This window comes from Zosterops lateralis, assembly GCF_965231275.1.
Source record: "Zosterops lateralis genome assembly, chromosome: 6".
NCBI classification, from domain to species: domain Eukaryota; kingdom Metazoa; phylum Chordata; class Aves; order Passeriformes; family Zosteropidae; genus Zosterops; species Zosterops lateralis.
This window is the reverse complement of record NC_139761.1, coordinates 2,786,798-2,811,354: the sequence shown is the minus strand read 5'-3', so window position 1 is coordinate 2,811,354 and position 24,557 is coordinate 2,786,798. Positions and strand designations below refer to the sequence as shown.

At 41.5% G+C, this 24,557-nt stretch overlaps 1 protein-coding gene across 1 annotated transcript in view; it reads left to right on the top strand.

Moving 5' to 3' along the window:
- DDHD1 (DDHD domain containing 1) overlaps nt 1-24,557 on the top strand; it is a 61,342-nt gene that overhangs the window by 13,713 nt on the left and 23,072 nt on the right. Inside the window, exons 2-6 of the mRNA XM_083863724.1 lie at nt 275-448; nt 9,384-9,512; nt 11,184-11,331; nt 22,246-22,352; nt 22,660-22,766. Coding sequence (XP_083719850.1) covers nt 275-448; nt 9,384-9,512; nt 11,184-11,331; nt 22,246-22,352; nt 22,660-22,766 — 665 coding nt within the window. The remainder of the gene's footprint in view (nt 1-274; nt 449-9,383; nt 9,513-11,183; nt 11,332-22,245; nt 22,353-22,659; nt 22,767-24,557) is intronic.

Here is a 24,557-nt window from a genome sequence, read left to right as displayed (position 1 = left end):
AAAACCTCAGTAAAACATTGATTTTAATAAAAAAAAAAATAAATAAAAACCCCCCTTGCATTTTTAAATACCACCATTTATGCTAATTGATGTGTAATTTGGATTGTTTGGAAGTGCCCTGGAAATGTCCAAGGCTTGGAGCAACCTGAGCTAATGGAAAGTGTCCACCTTCCGGTTTGCAGATCACACTACACTTCCTGCTTTTACTTTGTGATTTATTACATTAAAAAAATCCTCTTTTTTTTGTGTTGTTTTCTTTTTTATTTGTTTTTAGAAACGGAAAAGATCCCTGTAATGCGTGGACAGTGGTTTATTGATGGCACTTGGCAACCTCTGGAAGAGGAGGAAAGTAACTTAATAGAACAGGAGCATCTGAACCGCTTCAAAGGCCAGCAGCTGCAGGAGAGCTTTGATATGGAAATATCCAAACCTGTTGATGGGAAGGAGGGTAAGATTGTTTAGAATCACTATAATACATATTTTGGACACTTGGGGTCTGCTTTTCCCTAATTAAGAATGTGATCTGTGTTGGTTTTTCACCCTATAAAGTGGGGAACGTCAGTTTGTTCTCCCATTTTCCAGTGTAGGATTTCTGCTGCAGCACGTTTGGGGAGTGCTGTAAAAATTACAGTCATGGAGAAACATCTTGTTCCCATTGTGCTTCATGTCTTTTAATTGTGTTTGAAATCTCACTTCAAACTAAAATCTCCTGATGGGACGAGAGGAGTCAGTGTCCAAAGGCAAACTGGCTGATAGCTCTGTGACCAGCATCCCTAATTCTGCCCTAAAAGGGAGTAAGATCATTTTTACAAATCACATTCCATTTTTATTCAGCCTGGATTTATTAGTTTTCAGCTGCAGTAAATCTCAGGCATTCATTCTGTTGGAGAAGTCCTGACATTTCACTGAGCAGGCTGAGGATGTTCAGGTAGTGTTGCTGGAGATCTTGGTCTGCTGCATGGAACATTTTTGATAACAGATTTCTGAAATCACTGGTCTGTTATTTAATGCACGCACAGCAGGTATTGCACAGCAAAAATTCACTATTTTTGCCCTTCACACTTTGGGCTGTCACTTGCTTGAACAATCTACAAACCACAAGCTGCAAGTACAGAGGGCCCTCAAGATACTTTAATAAGGATTTGGCTGTACTACTCTTTTATTTCTTTAAAGAAACTTGATTTTTAAAGTGCAGCTGTGTGCAAAGCAGTTCCACAGTGTAGGAATGGCTGTTTTGGCCATGAGTTCTTATGTGTGAACTGCACAACCACACAAGTCAAACCTTGTCAATAAATTAGGAGCACAGCAATACTCAGGGTAATTCTGTAATTACTATAAGGAAAAAACAAAATGACATTTGTTGATTTAGGGAGTTTTTCATCATTACGAAGAGTTTCTAAATCCCCTTTAAAACTAGTGAGGAGTTTATGAATATTTTTTTCCTCCTATTGGTGCTACTTTCAAAGATCTTTTCAGCTGGCCAAGGCTGCAGAACAAACTTCTGCTCCAACAGCTCTGTCAGAAAGTTGCATGAAGTGCTGTGACCCCTGTGCCTGTACAAACATCCTTCTGCAAGGCACTTTTCACCTGTATTTCTGATTTATTTGTCCCACAGGCACAAAGCTCAGGGTTGTCAGTGGCAGGGATTTATGGGTTTTTACATGAAAAGCAAATCTTTGTGGCTCCTGAGTGCTCCCAAGCCTTTGGGAGTTTAATTTTTGAAGGGATGAAGGAAGGAAGGTTTCAGTGGTACTTGGATTACTTTTATAGAGTAAATAAGAGAGATCAGGGTTGGGATTTTTTTCAGGTAAAGTCTGGGCTATGGAACAGAAATTTTCAAATTTGGTGTTGGATGAACTGGGGAAAGTGATAAGAAAAATATGAGCATTGATATTTACAAAAATGTAAAAAATCGGAAAAAGAAACTCCAAATTCAGGCGCCAGTGGCTTTTCTAAAACCGAATTTTTAAAAGGGAAAAGGCAAAAAAACCCCAAATCTGAAACAAAAAAAGCAAAACAAATAGGGAAAAAAACAACCAAACAAAAAACAAGCTTTGTATGGCATCACTTCAGTGGAATATCTGTCAAGTCACCAATAGTTTTCAACAGAGGTTTTTGGTAGTAATAAGAGACTTGCAGGACAATCACAGCTGCCAGTGTGTGAAAAGTGGTTTTGTCATTCTAATTTGCCTCTCAAAACCTCTTGGATCCTCTGGCATCCACCATTGCCATCTGCAGTGGCGCTGGGAGAAGCTCTGCAAGTTGTATATTGCTGGTGAAGTCAAACATAATTAGCTGAATTCAGTTTATAAATTCTTTAAATGATCCAGTTTGTTGTAATTGCACCCTGTATGAAACAGTTTTTGGTGCCATCAAGGTTTAACAGGTACCTGTTATTTATTGTCAGTGAAAAGTTGAAATAAATCTGTAAATATCCATTGGGAAGCGAAGTGACTGTTCCCAGTGCTGTGATAAAACCTTGTGAGGGATGAAAAACTGGCTGTGTCCTTTAATTCCTCAGCAAAATTAATACAAGCTGCTGTAATAGTACAAAGGGACTACTAAAGAATTACCCCAGTGATTAAATTTATTCATTCTGCTCCTGGATTGCAGCATGTTAACAAGGACATCACCAAGCTTCATCCAGGGCTTGTGGTGGTGATAGGAGGGATAAATGGCCTGTTATTAAACTCTTCATCCAAGCAAACCTTCCCCTGAAAGTGCAGAATTATTCAGGAAAAGCCTGCAGCCTACAAATAACATCCTGCCATGCTGATGTTTTGTGATTTCTGGGAGCACAAGGAGCTTTAAATGCAGAAGGGAACAGAAAACACAGATGAGTGAGTGATTCCCCAAGCTCTGTTTTCCATGGGGCAGCCTGGAGATCTCTCCTTTGCTGAGCAAACTGGAGAGCTGCATTTTGATTTTTTTCATCCTTAAAAAGTGAATTTTGTGCCTTGCAGAATGAGCTGGGTTTATGATGCCTGATGCCAGTGACTCCCCTTCAGTGCAGCAGATAAATTATCATTATAATGACAGGATGCAGAAATGGGGCAAAAGATAATTGGGCGGAAGTTAAGGGAGGGGATTTTCTCCCTCTGCTCTGGTGAGATCCCTCTGGAATTCTGTGTCCAGCTCTGGAACCAGGCTGGGAGAGGAGAAGGATCCAGGGAAAGCTCAGAGCCCCTTCCAGGACCTAAAGGGACTTTGGGAGAGCTGGAGAGGGACACCAATGTAGCAGTGAATGAGCTTAAATTTTACAGAATAACAGGAGATTTAGAAAATGCCTTTTATTCATACTTAGGCTGACAGTGAGTTCAGGACCTATCTGAAGTATCTCATCAAAGGAGCAGCATCATCCAGGGATTTCTGACATATCCAGAGACTTCTGACATATCCAGAGATTTCTGACATATCCAGGCTCTTGTCAGATAAAACGAGACCATTTAAGTTCTTACCATCCATTGCTCCATGGCCTTTTTCAGGTCTATTCATTCAGTGATGATGAAAAAAGCTTTATTTATGTGATAGGAAGGTAGGAACAGACAGAGTTCTTTGTATTTGCACAGAGAGGTGCTCAAAATTCAGCTGGAAATCACCCAAGCAACCTTTTTCAAACCTGAAATTGGAGCTGACTTTGAAGTTGTGGAGAGGATTGGAAGGGATGAACCCCAGCAAGTTCCTCTGCCAGAAAATATTCTGTGATCAACTCTGTGATTCCATGATAGAAAGATAGAAAAAAAAATTCCTAATATAAATAATATATAGAATTATATAAATAAATAGAATTAATATTTCACCACGTTGATTTTGAGGCAGCAGAACTCTGTTGGTTTTTTTTTCTTCCAGAATTTTAGCATGTGGTCAAGGCCACAAAACCTCTAAAAATCGCATTTAGAAGAACTGATTTATTTTTTTTTTTTTTGTCTTAGCTTTCAAATAATATTTTCTCACTATAAAAAGTTCACAGAGATTTTTGGCACAGCTGAGTTAACCTTTAGATGGGAAAGTTGTGCAGGTCAGGAAGGATCTCTGGGGATGCTCAAATCCAACCTCCCTGCTCAGAGCCACGGAGCTGATGAGAGCAGCTTGCTCAGGATGTTTCCTGTGGGATTTTCAGTATCTTCAAACAACCTCTCTGGGCAGCCAGTTCAGTATTTTACCACCTTCACCACAAAAAGCAAATTTTCTTCTAATTTCCTCGAGTTTCCTGTGATTATTCTTCCTGCAGGTTGCATCCCCCCAGCCGGTAAAATATTGTAAATTAAATTATTCTGTGGAATCCCAAGTGCTGTAGCTTTGAGCCTGATTTTCCTCTCCCTTAGAGAAGTGATGTGCAACAATAAATAGATTTAATTTGTACCTGTACTGAGGTATCTGCTGACAGAGCTGTTGGGTGACTGTGGTGGGTGACACAAAAGTGGAATTTTACTGCATCAAGGAGCCTTGGGGCCATGCAGAACAGGGCAACAGGAGGAGATTTTTGTCTAAATTTTAACCATTCTCTTACACTCTTTGAGGGGAAAAAAAAGAGTGAAGAATTTGAGTTTAGGACCTGACACTTTTGCTACAAAACCTGGTGGTTTTTTTTTTTTTTAATATCTACATTTTAGTTCTTTCTAGAAAATGTGACTTCTTTCTTTTATTTATTTTTTTTTTCCTAAAAACGGTGATGCTAATGAAAAAAAAAAATTTAAAAAATGACACCCCTTTTAAAAATTTTACTTTGAAGCTCAGTGTTTTTACTTTTAGTTCTCTACTACCTCCCTCCCTTCTCCCTCCCTTCTTTGTTCAAATGGAGAGGATATAAGGAGAAATCAGATGCTGCATGTCTTAAGCGAAAGCATTCCCAAGGTACAGTAATTGGAGATTTCTTTTTTTGTTGTTTTTTCTTTTTTTTGGTAGCAACTCCTGGCTTAGGAGACTTTAAATTCTAGTTTGCTTGTCTCAATGTTAGATTTACATGCTTCAGTTTTTTTGAGTTGTATCCATGCCATTTTTCTTCCAAGGGGAAGGAAAAAAGCATCTTGAAGCTTAGAGGAAAAAAGTAGAAGTGTTGTGAGTCCTAGAGAAAAGTAGATGCTCATAGTGTCTTACTAGAATTGTTTGTGACTGATGAAAACTGCAAACATTTGTTTTTTGCACTCTTTATGTGTGGTTTGGCTTTTTCAATGAAATAAAAGTGACTTTTTTTTAGGATTGCAGCAGGCCTGGTGTGAGATGAATTCTGTCAGAGAAGGGAACGGAGGTTTTTCTACCAGATAATGTTTTGTTTGCTGCTTTCTTTTGGATAATAATCTTTAATTTTTATGTTATAATTCATTTTTGCTGCAGCTTTGGAATGAAATGAGTCCCTGAACAGGGGAATATAGCTGAAGGCTGCTGTGCTGCAGAAAACCACCCTGACCTTTGCAGCAACTGAAGTCGTGCAAATTTATTTCAGAAAATGGTGGGGAGATCCTACAGGAGCCATTAATGATTGCAGAAGGCTCCAAAGTTCTTGTCACTGGGCTCTCTCTGCCACCATTAAAGCCAGGAGAGATTAAACTTTCACTGCCTGCAGTTATTATGGAGCTAAATTTCTAAACCCTTTAATTTAAAATGTAAATGAACGTGGTAGGTTTGGAGTTGTTCTTGTCATACATTTTATTCTTGTAGCTCCTGGGGTTGTTGTGAACTCTGAGAATTTATTTTGACATGCTTAAATGTTTGCCTTTTGACTTCCTTTAATTATTTTTTTTATGTGACTGGGTCCAAATGGAAATCAAAATGTTTACTACTTAAAACTACTACAAAATGTTTACTACTTTTTCCTGCATCTTCTCACACAAGGAACCCAAATCTGTTAAAGATGAATCAGTGTAACTCCAGCAATTAAAAAAAAAAAAAAAATCTGCCTTTTCTTTTGTAAATTGAAATTTTGTTTTTGTAAATTGAAATCTTGAAGTTAATGTTGTATGGGGTTTTTTTCCCCCTCAACTCATGTTAAGTAGTGGTAATGAATGTGCTGGAATTGAGAAATGAAATTGAAATTAGGTGGTTGTGTGACAGATAGTGACACTGATCAATTGAGAGGTGGTGGAGTGCAGTGTAAAAATGACAGCAGTGTGAGACATTTTTAATTAAGAGCAATGGCCTTTTTAATGCCTCTTTAAAAAAAAAAAAAAAAAAAAAAAAAAAAAAAAAAAAAAAGTAAGAAAAGATTATTAAATCTACAGGTTTATGTACCAGACCCTGAGAGTCATTTACAACAGCAGCCAAATGATTCTCTCAGCTCCATGTCAGGCTTTTGTGTGGCACCTGCTGCTTGCAAGACAGATTAATTTAAAAATCCTTAGGGGAAAAAAAAAAAGAAAGCAGGAGAGGTTTTGAGACAGTCTGGTCTTTACCCTGACTGGAATAATGACAGAGCCTTTCTCCTTGGAGGCAGCTCAGCCCTGAGCACTTCAAAGATGCTTTTCCCTGTGTGGATTTTGACTTGAGCATCATCAAACTCTGGGGAGAAAAGATCCCACCCCGTGCTTTGGTCTTTGGCAGGTGGATGAAAGCATTAAGTAGAGGAGCAGGTGTTTAGTTAAAAAAAGTGTTTAATTGTGAGCAGTTGGCCCCAGGAGGTGTTCAGCTCCTCGAGGTGGGAGGATGTTTCCATCTCTGCCTTCTCCAGGGGATCCTTGCCATGAGCATCAACACAGTGCAGAGGTTTTCTGCTCCTCTGTTATTCTCCTTTCCTTTGACTCAAGATGAGTCAAAAGCCTGATTGAGATCAGGGTGTGCAAGGCTTTAGGAGTATCTGTGCTGTGTTTTATGGTTCTTTTTTCATATTTCAACTTTTAGGGGGATTTTTTTCCATCAATGTTCATCTGTCTTGGTGAAACTGGATGTTTGTGTGATAGTAGCCATTGATTTCTTCAGCTGACAGAAATCCTTTCTTGATCCTGTCTTCAATCTCCAGTGGGGTTGAGTTTTTCATGTGCTCACACTGTGGGTGTCTGTCTTGGTTGGTGTTCCTGAAAAAAGTTTCATTTCTAAGTTCTGGCTACTAAAGAACCCAACATTTGGCCTCATCTCCAAGGACTTGGCCTTCAATCCCAAACTGAAATCCTAGAAGGGCTTGGGCTGGAAAAGACCTTAAATCCCATCTCATTTCATCCCATTCAATGGGCAGGGACACCTTCTACTGTCCCAGGGTGATCCAAGCCCTGTCCAACCTGGCCTTGGACATTCCCAGGGATCCAGGGGCAGCCACAGCTTCTCTGGCACCCACCCTGTCCCTCCCCAGCCTCACAGGGAAGAATTTATTCCCAATATTCAACCTCCATCTATGCTTTTCCAGTTAAAACCATTCCCTGTGTCCTGTCCCTCCATCCCTTGTCCCAAGTCCATCTCCAGCTCTCCTGGAGCCCCTTTGGGTTCTGGAAGGGGCTCTGAGCTCTCCCTGGATCCTTTTCTTCTCCAGACTGAGCATCCCCAGCTTTCTCTGCTGGTGACATTTCTTAAGATGCAGCTTGGGACAGATTTGGGCTGCAGACACACATGGCTGGGTCATGTTGATCTCCTCATCCACCAGCACCCCCAAATCCTTCTCCTTTGGAATTTTCTCAATCCCTTCTCCCTTCCAGCCTGGATTTGGGATTGGGATTGCCCTGACCCAAGTGCAAGACCTCCCACTTGGCCCTGCTGAGCTTCATTTGAAGTGCTTTGGTGCTCCCACATCTTGCAGTTGATGTTGATATTCCTTCAATGTCCACGTTCAGGAAGAGCAGCATAAAAGTGAGGAATTTATTCTTCCCCAGTGGGAATGATTAATGCAGGAGAGGGAAAAGCCACTTGTTCCTTTATGTTCCTTCCAGCAGAGAGGCTGGACTCGATTCCAGAAGGAATTTGTGGATCACTCCTCCACAAACTGCTGTTTGTTTTTTTTTTCTAGTGGTAATAAGAGATTCAACCCCATCTCTTCTTTTTTTTTTTTTTTTTTGGACATTGAACACAACACCCTCCAAAGGAATCAAACTTCCATCCTTCCTCTACCAGCTTCCTCAGGATCATGCTCTGAGATGGATTTTGCAGAATAAAGATAAACCTCCTGGACAAACCATTTCTGCTCTTCCAAGCCAGGCTTATTGCTTTCCTCTTCTTGCTCTGTCAGTGTAAAACAACGATGTAATTCCAGTTATTTTGGTGACTCAGTTGTTTACCACAACACAAGGGCTAATCCTCTCCTAATCCCTGTGTTCCTTACAGATTTCATTTAGTTTTTCATCAATCTATGTCAAGTCTTGTCTGCTTTGGCAAAGAAACAAAAAATATTGCAGGAGGGAGGTCACAGCATCTGGCTGAGCATGGCTGGTTTGTGCTGTGGCAGAGTAAAAATTGGAAATGGTGATGGCTCAGGCTTTCTCAGAACGTTTTTAGAAGAGTATAAAAAATTCATTTGGGTGATTCAAGGAGGAGACAGGTTAGAGCTCTGCTCGCTATGGAAAAAACAACCCCAAAACAACCCTTCTGGGTGTTTTCCATGACTTTGGGCTTCCCAGCAAGAGCAGTGACAGTAAAATCACCATTTCCTTGGTCACAGAGCTATTGCTGTTGTCAGCTCTCCAAATGCTGTGCACCCCACATCCTGTGAATTTTGGTGAAATCCAAATTACTCAAACTCAGCTGTGGCACTGCTTGGCTCCTACAAGCTCCAAACCCAAGATGGTTTTTGATTTGCATCACAACTGTGCCTGTTGTTTAATCCTCACAGTTGAGCTGTGTGTCATGAGGTCGAGCCCAGAACTCAATCAGTTCCAAATCTGGAAAAACACAATCAGTGCACAGAGAAAAAAAAAAAAAAAAGAAAAAAATCCTGACCGCCGGAGCATTTAGTGGCTTTTGAAAGAGCTGAATTCTGTTCTGTGCCAGAAATTGCTCATTCAGAGGCTCACTGAGCTGCATTTCCAGCTCTGAGGTATTTCTGAAAGGGAAGAAATGCAACAGAGACTTCTAGCAAGGGAGCCTTGAGAGCCTCTGTGTTAGAGCAGGGAGAGAGGGCTCAAATTCTACTTTTTTTTAGTGGTGAAAATACCACCTGGTCATCACACCCACCTCTAATATTTCAGGATCTGTTTTCCTGCCCTCTTTAAGGGAGTATTTTGGGTATTTCCCACCCCAAAAGAAGGGGAATGATGTGCAGGGTCCTCACAGGTGGTCTCCAAACTCAGACTAAAACCCACTGTAAAATTCCCTCAAGGTAAGAAATAACACAAATTTAGGCATAACAAACCTCTAGATTTTAACCTATGTATAAATCACCCTTCTCTCTCTCTCTTTATTTAAAGAGGCTTTTTTTTTCCCCTCCATTCTTCCCCACCTAAATTCAGTGTTGTTCCTTTTTGCTGCAGCCATTCACAGTCTAAAGCTGAGCAGGAACCACGTGGACTGGCACAGCGTGGATGAAGTTTATCTGTACAGTGATGCCACCACCTCCAAAATTGCCAGGACTGTTACACAAAAGTTGGGCTTTTCCAAAGGTAAATCTTTCCTAGAGTTTGTAAATGTTGGAAATTCCAGCGTTTGGTATTTGTTGCTTTAGCTCCAAAATGATATTTCAGGTTTTAATGGGAGTAGCCTGCTTTCGCCATTGCATTTTTTTAATTTATGTGAGTATTCAGAGTCCTGAGCTTGTGTAAATAATTGTAACTAGATGCAACTATTTTAAAAATTTATTTACATTATATATTTGATTTACTATTTTTTAATTTTATTCTGTATTTTGATGGGTTTGGATACAGCAGTTAGCACTACATAACACATAAAAATATTACAGTGGCAGAGTCCAGAAGCTACTTTAAAATTAAAATTATTCCTGTAATAATGTAAGTATTACATTATTATTATTACAGTTCCTTTTGCAACCTTAATTTTACTGCTGGGTACTTACATATTGTGATGCATTCCTAAAATACATGACTGTACCTTCCTTCTCCCCACCTCCATCCAGCCTTTTTTCCTGCTCATGAAACACAAGTATGAACTGACAGGAAAGGGCATTTAGACAGAAATTATTTCCAGTAGGAATTCAGGCTCGTTGAAGCTCAAAACTCCCAGTCAGAAAGGCAGCAAAGCTGAGCTGGTTGGAAGAGAGGGTGGTGGTGTCTCTCAAGGAAAAAGCAAATTATTGCCAGCCTAGAAAATAGGAACTTGTCCTGTGCAGGACACCAGAACAAGAACCTACACATGTGCCCTGTAATTAATCTCTGTTACCCCTCAGGAATCCTGGGTGAACACTTAATTAATGTTTCCTAAAAAAAAAAAATATCATTCAGTGCTTCAGTTCCAGAAGAAATGAAGTAATTTATCCAGAATGCCATTGGGATAATGTGTAATAAATAATAAGATTTATCCTAAATGATTTGTTGGGGAGAAATAGCAAAAAGAAGTTCAGTTGGTAAACAAAACCTGTCTTGGGTAAAAAAATGCCTTTAGTGGGTTTGGGGTGTTTTCCACCTCTTTAAAACCAAAAGAAGTTGTTAGTTGCAGTTTTTGAGGCCAGCCCTGGTGCCTGGTGTGGTCCCCTGAGTGTCACTAGAGGGGGATGGAGGCACATTGTGCCCTTGGGTTTGTCAGCACAGCAGGGAGAAAATACCCACATTTACCCCGGGGAGCTGATTTTGGGTTTGGCCACTGAGCTGGAAAATGAGGGGGGAAATTTCAGGTTGGATCAGCTCAAAATAAAGCAAGTTTTCCTTATCAAAATGATAAATTTTAAAGGTTTTCAACCAGCTCTTTTAATTGGGGTGGATAAAGTGATAACACATAATCACTTGTCACTTCTGGGGAGGGAGGTGGAGACAGAAGGAATTTCATGGATTGAGACACCCAGGAGAAGAGTTTTGTGTTGTAAAAGTGGGTGCACAGTTGCTCAACTCTTTTCTGAAGAGTTGTTGTTCTCCAAAACACACCTGAAATTAATTCCCTTTGCAGTGGAAATGGCTGTTGACATCACCTGGCTGCTCAGACCTTTCAGGGGTTTAAAAGTGTCTACATTTAAAAACAGATGCTAATCCTTTAATTTCACTATTGTGTATTATATAACCTGATTTTCAATGTGTTGTCCTGGTAAAATCCAAGCTCCTGTCAGCAGATGAGAGCCCTGATACCTGGCAGAATGTCACTGATGTGGAATAATGTTCTTTTTGCAGCTTCAAGCAGTGGGACAAGGCTACACAGAGGCTACGTAGAAGAAGCCACCTTAGAGGACAAGCCACCCCAGACCAGTCACATTGTGTTTGTTGTTCATGGCATTGGGCAGAAAATGGACCAAGGGAGGATCATCAAAAACACAGCCATGTGAGTGCTTTGGGATGTTTGAAGCAGCCTTTAATTGTAAGGCTGTTGTTGTGAGAGATAGAATCTTCCCCTGTTTTCCTTCTCCTCCTCCTCTCTCCTGAGTCATTAATCTTTTGTGTTGTGGGTACACTGTTTTTTGTGTTAATTGGGATGTGTGGACTTAGAGAGAGCAGCTGTGAGCCAGGAGAGCAAAGGTTTATTCTGATTTTATCACCAGCACTTGTGACTTTTGGGGAACTTGTCAAGAGCACCAGGGGAGGTTCAGCTTGGACATCAGGAGGAATTTTTCCATGGAAAGGGTTGTTAAGAATTGGAAGGGGCTGCCCAGGGAGGTTTGAGTTCTCATCCCTGGAGGTGTCCAAGGAATTCCTGGATGTGGCACTGAGTGCTCTGGGTTGGGGACAAGGTGGGGATTTGGCACAGCTTGGACTTGTTGACCTTGGAGATCTTTTCCCTGAAGGATTCTGTGTGAAATTCTGGCTCCTGTGGTGGCTTTGCTGAGCAGGGAGAGGTTTCTCATCTGATCAAAATCAAGGGGAATGTTGTTTCCAAGTGGTGCCTGGGTGAATTAAGTGTGCAACAACAGGGAAGTAACTGAGCAGAACATTTTTGAGTAAGTGGAATGGGAAAATTAATTTTAGAGTGGAATCTCTCAGAGCTGTTCATTGGGATTGTGGACAAGCAAGTTGTAACCTGTAAAAGAGGGGGAATGGGGAGATACAGGAATGTTCAAGGCCATGTTGAGGCATCTTCACTCATGTCAGGGCTTGGAACTTCATGGTCTTTAAGTCCTTTCCAACCCAAAGGAATCTGTGATTTCATACACCTGAAAAGATGGTTTTGAATCTTAGAAAAACTCTCAAGTCCTGATGGCAGCTGTGTGGGGGACAAGGTGGCATTGAGCAATCCCTCATTAGCTGGAAGAGGAGGCTGGAAGGGTGTTAATTACAGATCTGGATGGTTCAAGAGCTGTGTGTGTGTCCCAAATAACTCCAGGTTCCAACAGGAACTCTGACAAACCCTGTGGCTCCTGTGAGAAGAGCTGCCATTGCTGGGGTTTTGTGGTGGCAGCTTTGTCACCTCCCTCTGCTCCCCAAAATGACACCCCAGGTCAATGTTTGTGTGCTCTGTCCCATCATGTCATCAGCCTCTTGTGTCCCCACAGCTCTTTGTGCCACTCCAGTGTCCTCTGGGCTGCCAGGATAAACTTTTTGATGTCACTTGGGTGTCATTTGTCACCTCAAAGCACCAACCTGCAGCTCCCCACCCTCTTTCCTGCCACTTCACTGCTCTGTTATTCACATTGTTTAAGAGCCAGCAATCCAAAGCAGAGGGAAAAAAAGATCCACACCCCCTTGGTTCAATGTTAGTCACCAAAATAAATGTAAAAAATTCAATTTTTGTGAGGTGGAATTACACTGGGAATGCAGACAGCCTCAGTATAAGCTGCTGATTTAACAGTGACCAGAAATAAAACTTCAGCCTTGGAATCATTAAATTTTTTCTGCTTTATCTTTCTCCCTCCTCCATTTTCCATAGATACAGGGGTTATATGGGTGGATTAACTCCAGCTCAGGTCACAGTGCAGAGATGCTCATTCCTTAAATCCTCCTCTAATTGACAGCCCAGCACATGAAATATTTCCTCCAAAAGGGACACAAGAATGAAATATTTCCTCCAAAAGAGACACAAGACTTTAATGAGCTTCAGTAAATCTCACTCATCTCCTCAAGAAATACCAGACAGCATTGCACAGCCTTTTAAAATGCTAATTATTGGCATAAATCGTGCATTCTGCACAAAATTTGCAAATTGAAGCATCATTTTAGATTGAAGTATCTTTTTTTTTCCTTTTTTTTTTCCTTTTTTTTTTTTTAAATAACGACTTAAAACTTATCAGTGAGGAACATCCCATATGTTCCAGGGAGAGATTTCAGAAGGAATGTCTGCCAAGCTCTCACAAGACATACTGGCACTTTCTATCAGCACCTTCCTCCATGATATTTGTGTGGTTGGTTGCTTTTTGGGGTGGTTTTTTAACACACTTTTCCATCAGGGACACCGTGGTGCCTTTTGATAAAGAAAATTAATAAGGAAAAAATATTTTTTGACTGTTAACACTTTAAAATTGAAACTAAGGGGAGAAGATATCAGTGAGTGGGGGGGTTTTTTTCCCTTTTAAATCTACATTTTTGAGTAGGAAACATGTAGCTGGACCCCACCAGAGCTCATTTGACACGTTCTGTCCTCAGGTTACCACCTCCAGAAGAAGCTGCTGCAGCTCACAGGATTCTGCTGCATCATTAGGCAGATCCTGCTGGTTCCAGAGGTGAAAACAGAACCCCTTGTCCGGGGAAACTCTAATTTATCCCCATTAATTTCATTAAGGACCAGAGCTCAATCTCCTCATTAAAGGTGGCTGGATGCTGTGGTTGCTGGGTGTCCTTGTGAGTGGCTAAATGGAAAAAGCTGCATTTTGTGGCTGCTTGGCTGAGCAGGTCTGTGGTGGATGTGACATAATTTTGTTTCTTCTCTGTGTAGTTAAACACATTTATTATCTAAATGTAGCACGGGCAGCTGGTGCCACAAGCTGCTCCTGTCAGCACTGATATTCACTGGGAGCTTGTCTGGGAAGAGACAGTTCCCTCCTCCAGGCTGGAACAGGGATTCAGCTGCCCCAGCATGAGCAGAATAACGTGCTCTGAGCTGTGTTGGTACCACAGGGATGGTTATTTAAGGGACAAGGGTTTGTAGTCTGTATTTCTGCCCAATATAAAACAAAATATTGTGGCAGAATGTGCTTGATTGAAGGGGGGGTTTATTTGTCATCAGGTGCAGAGTCCTGGAATTCCTTGGTTTGTGAGAAGGCAGAGTGTCAGCTTTAAGATGAATCTCTTTGGGTTGTCTTTTTATTGTCCACACTCAGAGATTTGTTATTTGGAATATATTTCTTTTGTGGAATTTCATCTCTGGCTTTGTTGAATTTGTGGGTGAATAGGAGGGAGAGATGTTGATACAGATATTGAGAATCATTTAGAATCCCAGAATGGTTTGGGTTGGAAGGGAGCTTGAAACTCATCTCATTCCTTTGGCAGGGACACCTTCCACTATCCCAGGTTGCTCCAAGCCCTGTCCAGCCTGACCTTGGACACTTCCAGGGATCCAGGGGCAGCCACAGCTTCTCTGGGAATTCTATCTCAGCCCCTCTCCACCCTTCCAACCAGGAATTCTTTCCCAATATCTCATCCATCCCTGCCCTCTGGCAGTGGGAAGCCATTCCCAGTGTCCTGTCCCTCCATCCCTTGTCCCCAGTCCTTCTCCAGCTCTCCTGAAGGTTCCCTTCAATTCCACATTTTTTATGTCACCCCAGATCCTTCTCTTCTCCAGGCTGAACAATCTCAACTCTCTAAACCTTTCCTTAGAGGAGAGTTTCTCCCTCCCTTTGATCATCTTGGTGGCCTCCTCTAGATATTTAGGAATGTCATTATCCATGTTCTCAACCTCCTTTTCCAAGCTCCTGTTTCACCTGGCCCAGCTGAAGGTCAGACCTTCAGGCTGAGCTAAATTTCATCACCTCCTGAGCTCGAGGGATGAAGGAAGTGACTCTGCTGTGTTTTTCCACCACAGCTGCAGTGTTGTGTCACTTGTGGGCTGCTCTCAGCCTAAAGCTGGGCTCTGCCTCTGTCTGAATCTCCTGTTTGGATTCCAAAATCACATTTGTCTGTGCTGCTGTTTCAGAGCACAGGAATTGCTGCCTGGGCCAGCACCAGCATCTTGTCCTAATCACCAATTACATATTTATTGCAAGTCCCATTAGAAAGCATTTTAATTGTGGATTATCATTAGGATAAGTACTCTGGAATAGCTATTTTGGTACATTTCCATTGATATGCAAGCCTGGGCAGAGCCTCTCAGAAGCCTTTTCACTGCATTAATGTGTGCTGCTGGAATCTCAAATGAAGATTTTCCCCTTGTAAAATCTTTTCTATAATTCTAGCTCTTCAGGTATTTGGTAGCTTTGTGTTCCATTTAAATGCTTTCATTGCATCAAATACATATCAGATGCTTGTTTTTCATCCTTTGGTTGCAGGTATTAATTCTGAATTAAGCACCCAGCTGGTAAATATTGGCTTACAGGTTTCAACTTGAGCTTGTCTTGCAAGAGAAGTTCAGGCCAAGAGGTAAAAGGTGATAGTCAGGGCATGGAATGCTTTTGGAGCAGCTTGTTTTGTGAATATTTATTACCTAACACAGGGCAGGGTGTTGGGCAGGAGCTGTAGCAGCCTGTTCAGGATTTGGGTGTATTCCCAGGGCTGTTCCCATTCCCAGCCTCCCTCCATCCCTTGTTTCTGCCTTTTTCCTGCCCACACCATCACAGCTGTAAACTGGATCCCTCCAGTAGGTCTAAAAATGTGGGATTGTCCCAGGATCAACCAACAAAGCATCTTCAGTCCCTCTGATGGTGCAAAAATCCTGTTACTCTTCAAAAGGATGAAATGTGAATCTTCTCATCCCAGAATTCCATCTCTCCTCTGAGGCAGGATGACTCTGTGTGTGTGTCGTGGAGCAGCAATTTTCTCAGCAATTTCCTGAGAGCAGCAGAAAACAACAACAACAACAACAGCAGTGGCAAAACACGACTCTGCGTCTTGCAGTCGCTCTTTGGAATCCGCCCGTGGCGAGACTGGAGTTGGCATTTCTGCAGCTTTGGGAGAAGTGCCACCCTCCCATTTCCTCATCTCTCAGCACATCTCCCTTTTTATTACTCACGGCTGCTGCTCTCACTTCAGCTGAGCAAACTTAGCCCAGACCAGCCCTAAATTTCCTCAATAAAGTGGTATTATTTCCTCAAAGAGGCAGAGAGCTCTGCCCTCCCTCTGAGGGAACTCCAGGGCAGTGAGAGCAGATTTAAAACAAATCATTCACCAGTTCTGTGACCAAAATCCAGGAATGGATCCCCAGGGCTTTTTTGGGAATAGTGAGAATTGAGGTGGTTTTTTTCAGGGAACATCCCATTGCTCTGTCTATTAGAATCAGGGTGATGGGGTAAAGGGTTATGACTTTAAGCTGACACAGAGGGCAGGTTTAGATGAAATATTAAGAAGAAATGGAGCTGGAACTGAAGAAGGGGTTGCCCAAGTGGCTGCCCCATCCCTGGAATGTCCAAGCCCAGGTTGGACAAGGTTTGAGGCAACTGGGAATGTCCCTGTCCATGGCAGGGGGTGGAACTGGATGAGTTTAAAGGTCCCTTCCAACCCAAACCATTCTGGGATTTAATGATTTTATGACATCAAGAGTTCACAGTAAGTGGTTGGCTTTAAGGTTTAAGGCTTGAATTCAAGACCATTCCCTGTTTCTCACTCATGAATCCTCTGACTGAAGAGAGTCTGCAAAGATAACCTGAAATTCAAATTAATAGTTTCTTCAAGCTTTCAGGCATTTTGTTCTATTAACATCAGCATCAGTCTGCAAAATTCATCTAATTCATCTTTTTGATTTGAGTTTGCAACTGCCCCGTTTTTAATGGAGTGTTTGTAAATCCTACACAAAGCTAATAGCATGAGATGAAAAAAAAAAAACAAAACACGGTAATAATTTTAAATATGTTAACATATCTCTGGAATACAGTCACTTAAGCAAGGATGTGTATCTGTGAGAATATGGGTTTGTTATTTATTATTTTAATCAGGGAAAGGCAGCCAGGCTCATTTTATTCATGGTGAAATACCTATTTTCAGGCTGTTACTTCTTGCATGGAAAATAGCAATATGTCACAATTGTTTCTAAGGTGTGCATGAGTGGAGGGGTTTTTTTCTTAGAAAAACCATAAATTAGAGTTGTTTCCTCCTGTTTCAATGCATGGCTTCAAGTAATTGTGGCTCTGGGGTGAGTATTTCAGCATGCATTTGTATCAAGTGAATTCTCTGCCTCTTTAGATGAGGATTTATGACTTCAGCTGGTGTTAATTTAACAAGTGACTAGAGAGATTTGGCATCTAATAAAATTTTAGAAAGAAATTTATTTTTTAAGAGCCAGAAGAAGAATAAAAAAATAATAATAATAATAACCCCATCTTTAGAGCAGAACAGATGAGCAGGTGTGTGCTGGGGTTTGCCTGTGTCTGTAGCTGCATTGCCTGGAAATTACACCCAATTTTCTGCAGAATTTCTACCCAAACTGCTGAGCAGAACCAGTGAGGGATGTGGTGCAGTGGCACTGGATGTGGATGGGGTGGGTTGCACTGGGAATTTCAGTGATTCCTGTGAGCAGGGGATGGATGTGCTGGGAGATGATGAGAGGATAAGTGCAGCTTTGACAGGAGGTGACACCTGTGCGGTGGCAGGAGACAAAAATGGGTTCAAACTGAGCTTTTGTGCCAGGATGAGTTTTTTGCAAGCCCTGAGGAAGAAATGTGCAGAGCTGGGGTTTGGTTTTTCTCATGGACCTGAGGCTTTGATTGTTCAGGAGAAAAGGATCTGAGAGAGCTCAGAGCCCCTTGCAAGGTCTGAAGAGGTTCCAGGAGAGCTGGAGAGGGACTGGGGACAAGGGATGGAGGGACAGGACACAGGCAATGGTTTTAAACTAAAAGAGAGGAGATTAGGAGGGAATATTAGGGAGAAATTCTCATATGTGAGAGTGGTGAAGCCCTGGCACAGGGTGCCCAGAGAAGCTGTGGCTGCCCCTGGATCCCTGGCAGTGTCCCAGGCCAGGCTGGACAGGGCTTGGAGCAACCTGGGACAGTGGAAGGTGTCCCTGCTCATGGCAGGGGGTGGAACTGGATGATTTTTTCAGATCCTTTCCAACCCAAACCAGGCTGGGATTCCGTGGCTGCTCAGAGCCATCAGCTTCACTCTTCTCTAGGCTCAGCTCATCACAATCCTCAGTTTATTTCCCAGGGGCAAAGGGAAGTTTAAGAAGCTCCTTTTGAGATCCTTTGAGGATTTCTGGGTGGAAAGCACTGGGAGTGCCCAGAGTACACAAAGAATTGTGTTGGGTGATAAAGCAGTGAGCAGGGACATTAATCCTGAGCAATGTGTCACCATGTGAATCCTCCAAGACAAGGCTCATTGCTGAGCTGGAAGGAGCAAAATGCCACGAGAAAAAACACACTGAAGATGGGAAAACCATCCAGGAGATTTGGGAAGGAATTCCTGATGGGAGGGTGGTGAATCCTTGAGGTTTTCCAGAGTGTTCAAGTGTCCAAGGCCAGGCTGGACAGGGCTTGGAGCAACCTGGGATAGTGAAAGGTGTCCCTGCCCATGACAGGGGATGGAACTGGATGATTTTTTTTTTAAAGTCCCTTCCAAATCAATCCCTTCTGGGATTTTCCAAGTTCAGGACTATCGTGCTGGAGGCAGGACCACAGCTGGACAACCTCACCTTCCCACATCTGACTAAAATCATTTACATTTCCAAAGTTCTGGATAAGGACACAAAACCAGGACAGTTTTTTAGGAGGGGGAGACCCAAAGCTTTTCCCAAAAGGTTTGGCAGAATTGCAAGGCCACGTTATTTTCTCCAAACTCCTATTTCTTGCTTTGACTTTTTTTTTTTAAATAAAGCAACCTCTTTGAGTCAGTTTGTGAACAGCTTTAATGAGAACTAGACCTTTTCAAACAGCAGAAAGCTCTGTAGTAGCTGTTGGATTTAAAGATGTAAAGATTTAGGGATGTGTAATAGCTGTTCCTCCACAATATTTCCAGCTGCTACTGATGTATAAATAATGTGGATTTTTTTTTTCCTGCTCTAATAGGACCAGGTTATTTACCATTTCCTTCACTTCTAGTTATTACTGTGTAAAATTCTGTGTTTTGTTCATACAATTTTTTTATGCTTTTACTGCTTCTAAGCTGAGCAGCTTCAATTTGCTGCTTGGCTAATTTTCCTCCTACATTTAACCCTTTCTGAATTCCTCTTTGCTGGTGTCCAGCTTTAACCCCAGCCTGCAGCTGCAGTGGGATGGGGAGGAGAATTGGGGAAAGGTAAAAAACCCATGGGTTGAGATGAGAACAGTTTAACAATTAAAATAGTAAGTATTATTTTGAATAATAATGAAGTAATTAAAATAATGGTGGTGATGATGATAATAATAGTAATAATAATAATAATAATAATAATAATAATAATAATAATAATAGTTGGGGGAAAATCCAGAAATAAATCTGGGTCTCCTGGCCATGTTCCTCCCTGCACCAGCTACCAGGAAGGAAATTATTTTTATCCCAGCCCAAACCACCTCCTTCATGCAGAGAAAATGAAGCTGACTTGGCAATACCAAGGAGTTGTGGGCATTTTCAAAGATCTCCTTTATTTTGCTCACTCAGGAATTTTATCTTCCTTTATAATCCAGAAATTCCATGCTGAGGTTGGACTCTGACATGTCCTGTTGTGTTTTGTTGGGTTTTGTGCTTGGGCAAGGATGGGTCAGCCCAGGCTTTAATTCAACTCTGATTTAAGCAGATCCTCTTGCTGATTTTTTATTTTTTTTCCCTTTAGCATGAGAAGGATATTCTGGTTTATTGAAACCTTTGCCATCTTGTTGGACAAGAATCCAGGAGATTAGGAGTGCAATCACACCAGGCTTTAAAAATAGAGATGCTGAGCAGTTGCATTTTCTTGGCTGTTTGCACAGGCCTGCAGTAACTGCTTTAAGAAAAAAAGGATGGAAAGGATGCTATTCCCTTTCCCCCCCCCCCCTTTTTTTTTTCTCACTTTCCCCTTTTTTTCTTCCCCTGCTTTTTTTTCTCTCGTCCCCCTTTTTTTTCTCTCTTCCCCCTTTTTTTTCTCTCTTCCCCCTTTTTCTCTCTTCTCCCTTTTTTTTCTCCCTTCCCCCTTTTCTCCTTTCCTGCTTTTTTCCTTCCCCCCTTTTCTTCCCCCTTTTTTCCTCCCCTCCCCCTTTTTTTTTCCTTTCCCCCTTTTTCCCTTCCCCTTTTTTCCTTCCCCTCTTTTCTTCCCCCTTTTTTTTCTCCCTTCCACCTTTTTTCCTTCCCCCTTTTTTTCTCACCTTCCCCTTTTTCTCTCTTCCCCCCTTTTCTCCTTCCCCTGATTTGTTCCCTTCCCCCCTTTTCTCCTTTCCCTTTTTTCCTTCTCCCTCTTTTACTTCCCCTTTTTTCTCACTTTCCCCTTTCTTCCCTTTTCTCCCCTTTTTTCCTTTTCTCCCGTTTTTTCCTTTTCTCCCCTTTTCCCCCCTTCCCCATTTTATTCTTTTCTCCTTTTTTTCCCCTTTCCCCATTTTCCCTTTCCCTTTTTTCCTTCTCCCTCTTTTACCTCCCCTTTTTTCCTGTTCTCCTCTTTTTTCCTTTTCTCCCCTTTTTCCCCCTTCCCCCTTTTATTCCTTTCTCCTTTATTTTCCCCTTTCCCCAACTTTTTTTTCCCCATTTCATTTCCCTTCCCTCTTTTTTTCCTCCTCATTCCTCCTTTTTTCTTTCCTTTCATCAGAAAATGTGTGTCAGTGATGGAAAAATATATTCACTGCCTCTCTCAAAAACGTGGTGCACGATTAATCTGCTTTTTTAGTAGATTAATGAACTTTTCCTGGGGGGAGAAAAATGAGAGAGAAGAAGATACAATTGTAGAAAATGTTTTAGGAGTTTTTTTTTTCCAAACCACTGATTTTCATACCCCTTCCTACCCCATCCTTCTCCTTCTCAAGACAGGATTTTGGCAAAATTATCCATTTAGGATTTTTGGATAACGCAGAACGTGGAGCAGCTGAAGCAATTCCTGTCCCAGGTGTTGGCAGTGATTTATCCTGAGCTGTCTCATTTCTCCTGAAGAACATTAATACATCCAAGGGAAGTGCCTCAGCTCAGGGATTAAACTCACTAAAAAGCTTTTGGACAGGTGCAAGTGCAGGTGGAAGATTAATGTCATTGCGCCTTTGGTTGTAGAATTAACTAAAAGGGGGTTGCTTTGAAAATAAGGGGGAAAAACACATTAAAACACTGAAATAAATAAAAAACTTGATGCTTGGAACTGGGAACCAAGTGCTGGAAACTCAACACTGGAGTTGGATTGATTTGTTGTGTTCATCTTCAAAAATGGGATTCAGGTGAGGAAAGAAAGGAAAATAAAACATTTCCTCACTTTGGATGCTGAGTGCCATTGATAGAATGCCTGGATATTTAATATTTTATCTGATTTCATAATGGTTTTCCTTTTTCGAGGATGGATTTTTCACACAACACAAATAAAATATTTTTTTAAAGCTTTTAAAAGAACATAACTTATCATTATTGCCATTTCCCCCCAAACAACAGAGAGGGTCAGAGATACTTTGAGGTTGAGGTTTTTTTAAGTTTTTCTCATCCCTTGAGAGAGGTGCAGCAATATTCATGTTCAGATATGCTGTAAAAATGAAAATTCTTTTAAAAGCCTCCCCATCTGCTCCTGCAAGTTAAAACACTCATAAATGATCCTGTTTCTCACCCTTGGAGCTCTCAAACCTTCCAATCCAGTATGTAAAATTAAAATAAAATTCTGCTCTTTCAAGCCATATTTTTAAGAGTTTTCTTTGTGTTTAAAAGCACTGATTTGTCTTCCTTCTGTACTGATCAAATGGTTGATTCCAGTAGATTTTAGATTTCAAAGCAGATGTGAAATTCTTAATTTTCTATTTTCTAATTCTTCTGTGATTTTCTAATCCTTACCTTTCACATTCAGCCCCAAACCCACCAGAATTAGCAGAGACATTTGAATTGAGTTTAGATGGATTATATTAAGCCCATTACTGTGATACATTCAGACTCTTTTGAGCCTCCAAATGCACAGAATTTGTTCATTGTGTGAGAGTCTTTAAGTATTTCATAATAAAAGCTTGAAATTGAGGGAATTACATGTTTTAGTAGGGATGAAAAAGCAGTAATTCAGGAAATGTGTAGTCTTTAGAAGAAAACATCCATTTCTTTTTTGTAGGATGAGAGACACTGCAAGGAAAGTGGAAGAAAAGTATTTTTCCAATCTGGCAACACACGTGGAATTCCTCCCAGTGGAGTGGAGATCAAAGCTGACCCTCGATGGAGGTAAAGGCCTGCAGAATTCTCCCCAAAACTTTCATCTATGTTCTCTGCTTGTGCCTGGCTTGGATTTTTGTTTGGTTTTGTATGGTCTTGCTTGTACAACTTTGAACATTTCTATGCCTGGAAGTGTCCAAGGTTGGACACTGGGGTTTGGAGCAACCTGGGACAGTGGAAAATGTCCCTGCCCAGGGCACAGGGGTGGAACTGAATGATCTTTCCAACCGAAATCATTCCACGATTCTATTTTATCATTCTCCTGGCTGTCATTTAAGTCTCCTTTTGTTTTTTGTGTATATCTTTTTTTCCCCAGACACTGTGGACTCCATAACCCCGGACAAAGTGCGGGGTTTGCGGGATATGCTCAACAGCAGCGCCATGGACATCATGTACTACACCAGTCCCCTCTACAGGGATGAGGTAAGTGTGGAAAACGTGGCTTTGTGTAGATTCCACCAGAGCAGGGCACAGAGGCTGAAAAAATCTGGATTTGGGGATGTCAGGAAAGTTCCATTCTAAGGAAAAGCTGAGTTAACGCTTTGTTGGTATGTCACAATCACTCACAGTGATCAGTTTTAGGACTGAGAGGAGAAGAGAGACAGCAAAAAGTACAACCCATGTCATTTATTTAGAGCAGAAATGTCTTAAAATGGTTCTCTATCAACAGCTGAGGAATGGAAAGGGGTTTAATGTTGTTCTTAATTTCTGCATATTTAGAGCAATGAGAGTCCATAGAGTGAGGTTGTTTTTACCTCTGATAAAATCCATGGATATTTCTCACTTCATTTCTGCTGTTTTTGAAGACAGATGGGATGGCAGCACGAGCCAGCCTGAATGCATTTGTGTGCACTTGCCTTGCAGGAAAACCAAAATGCTCCTCAGTTTATTAGGGGGCTGTTTATATTCTGGATTCTCCCATCCTACCTTGACCAATCTGTGTAGCTGTTGAGTGGCCCCATGAATCAGAGGAGAGAAAAAACAGGAATATGATCATAAATTATAGTGGCCGAATATATGATATATATTGTGATACAAATGAGATATATATTGATTTATATAGATATGGTGGTTTGAATAAATGATTATAATCTGAATAAAATATGGACAGTGCTTCACCCCAGTAGCATCTCTTGTGTATCACACTGGAAAAGCCCTGTGGGGCTGTTTTAGGATTAATTTCTGTAGGAATTGGAGGTTTTTTCTGTCTTGGCTGTGTTATGTACGGGAGTAGTGTTAATCCTTTTGCAGCCTTGGTACCCTGAGCATGGTTAGACTGGAGCAAGATGAGACTTTTAAGTCTTACCTGGATGTTTGATGCTACCTTTCAGTAAAATTAGGTGTGTTTTAAGTCCTTTAGACCGGCAACACAATTTTCAAACTGAAATCTGTACCTCCCTTCCTGCTCAGTAATGCAGAATTCATTGATCAGGGCTCTCCACTGTCTCTCAGGTTTCCCTGTCTGAAGCCAACCAATGAACTTCTGGGGCAAGTGATGGAAATTTCTCTGGCAGCTTGAAAAGAGATATTTTTAAACTGCATTAGAGGCTTGGCATGCATGTGGACATCTTATGGGAAATGGGTTAGTGAGTAAAGTTCAGGTGTGCTGGCCAGCAGTGCATGAAAAATTTAATTCATTGCTCAGTAGAACTGCAGTTCTACAGGTTTATCACCATCCCCTGGGTGTGAGAACTGGCACAGAAGGAACGTGCTTAGATCTAATTACGAAATACTAAGTTGGTTCTTTTCATCAAATCAAATTGATTTCCTTGAAATGTTTGCAACAACACACACAAGTTAGTCTTCCTTACCACATTTTATTTTTCTGTGACCTAACTTTGCTGAGTTTAACATGACAGGGTTAAATGGAGAATCCTCCTGGATGGTTTTCCCATCTTCAGTGTGTTTTTTCTCATGCCTTTTTGCTCCTTCCAGCTCAGAAATGAGCCTTGTCTTGGAGGATTCACATGGTGACACATTGCTCAGGATTAATGTCCCTGCTCACTGCTTTATCACCCCTGCACAATTCTTTGTGTACCCTGGGCACTCCCAGTGCTTTCCACCCAGAAATCCTCACAGGATCTCAAAAGGAGCTTATTAAAGTTCCCTTTGCCCCTGGGAAATAAATTGAGGATTGTGGTGAGCTGGGCTGGGAGAAGAGTGAAGCTGATGGGTCTGAGCAGCCACGGAATCCCAGCCTGGTTTGGGTTGGAA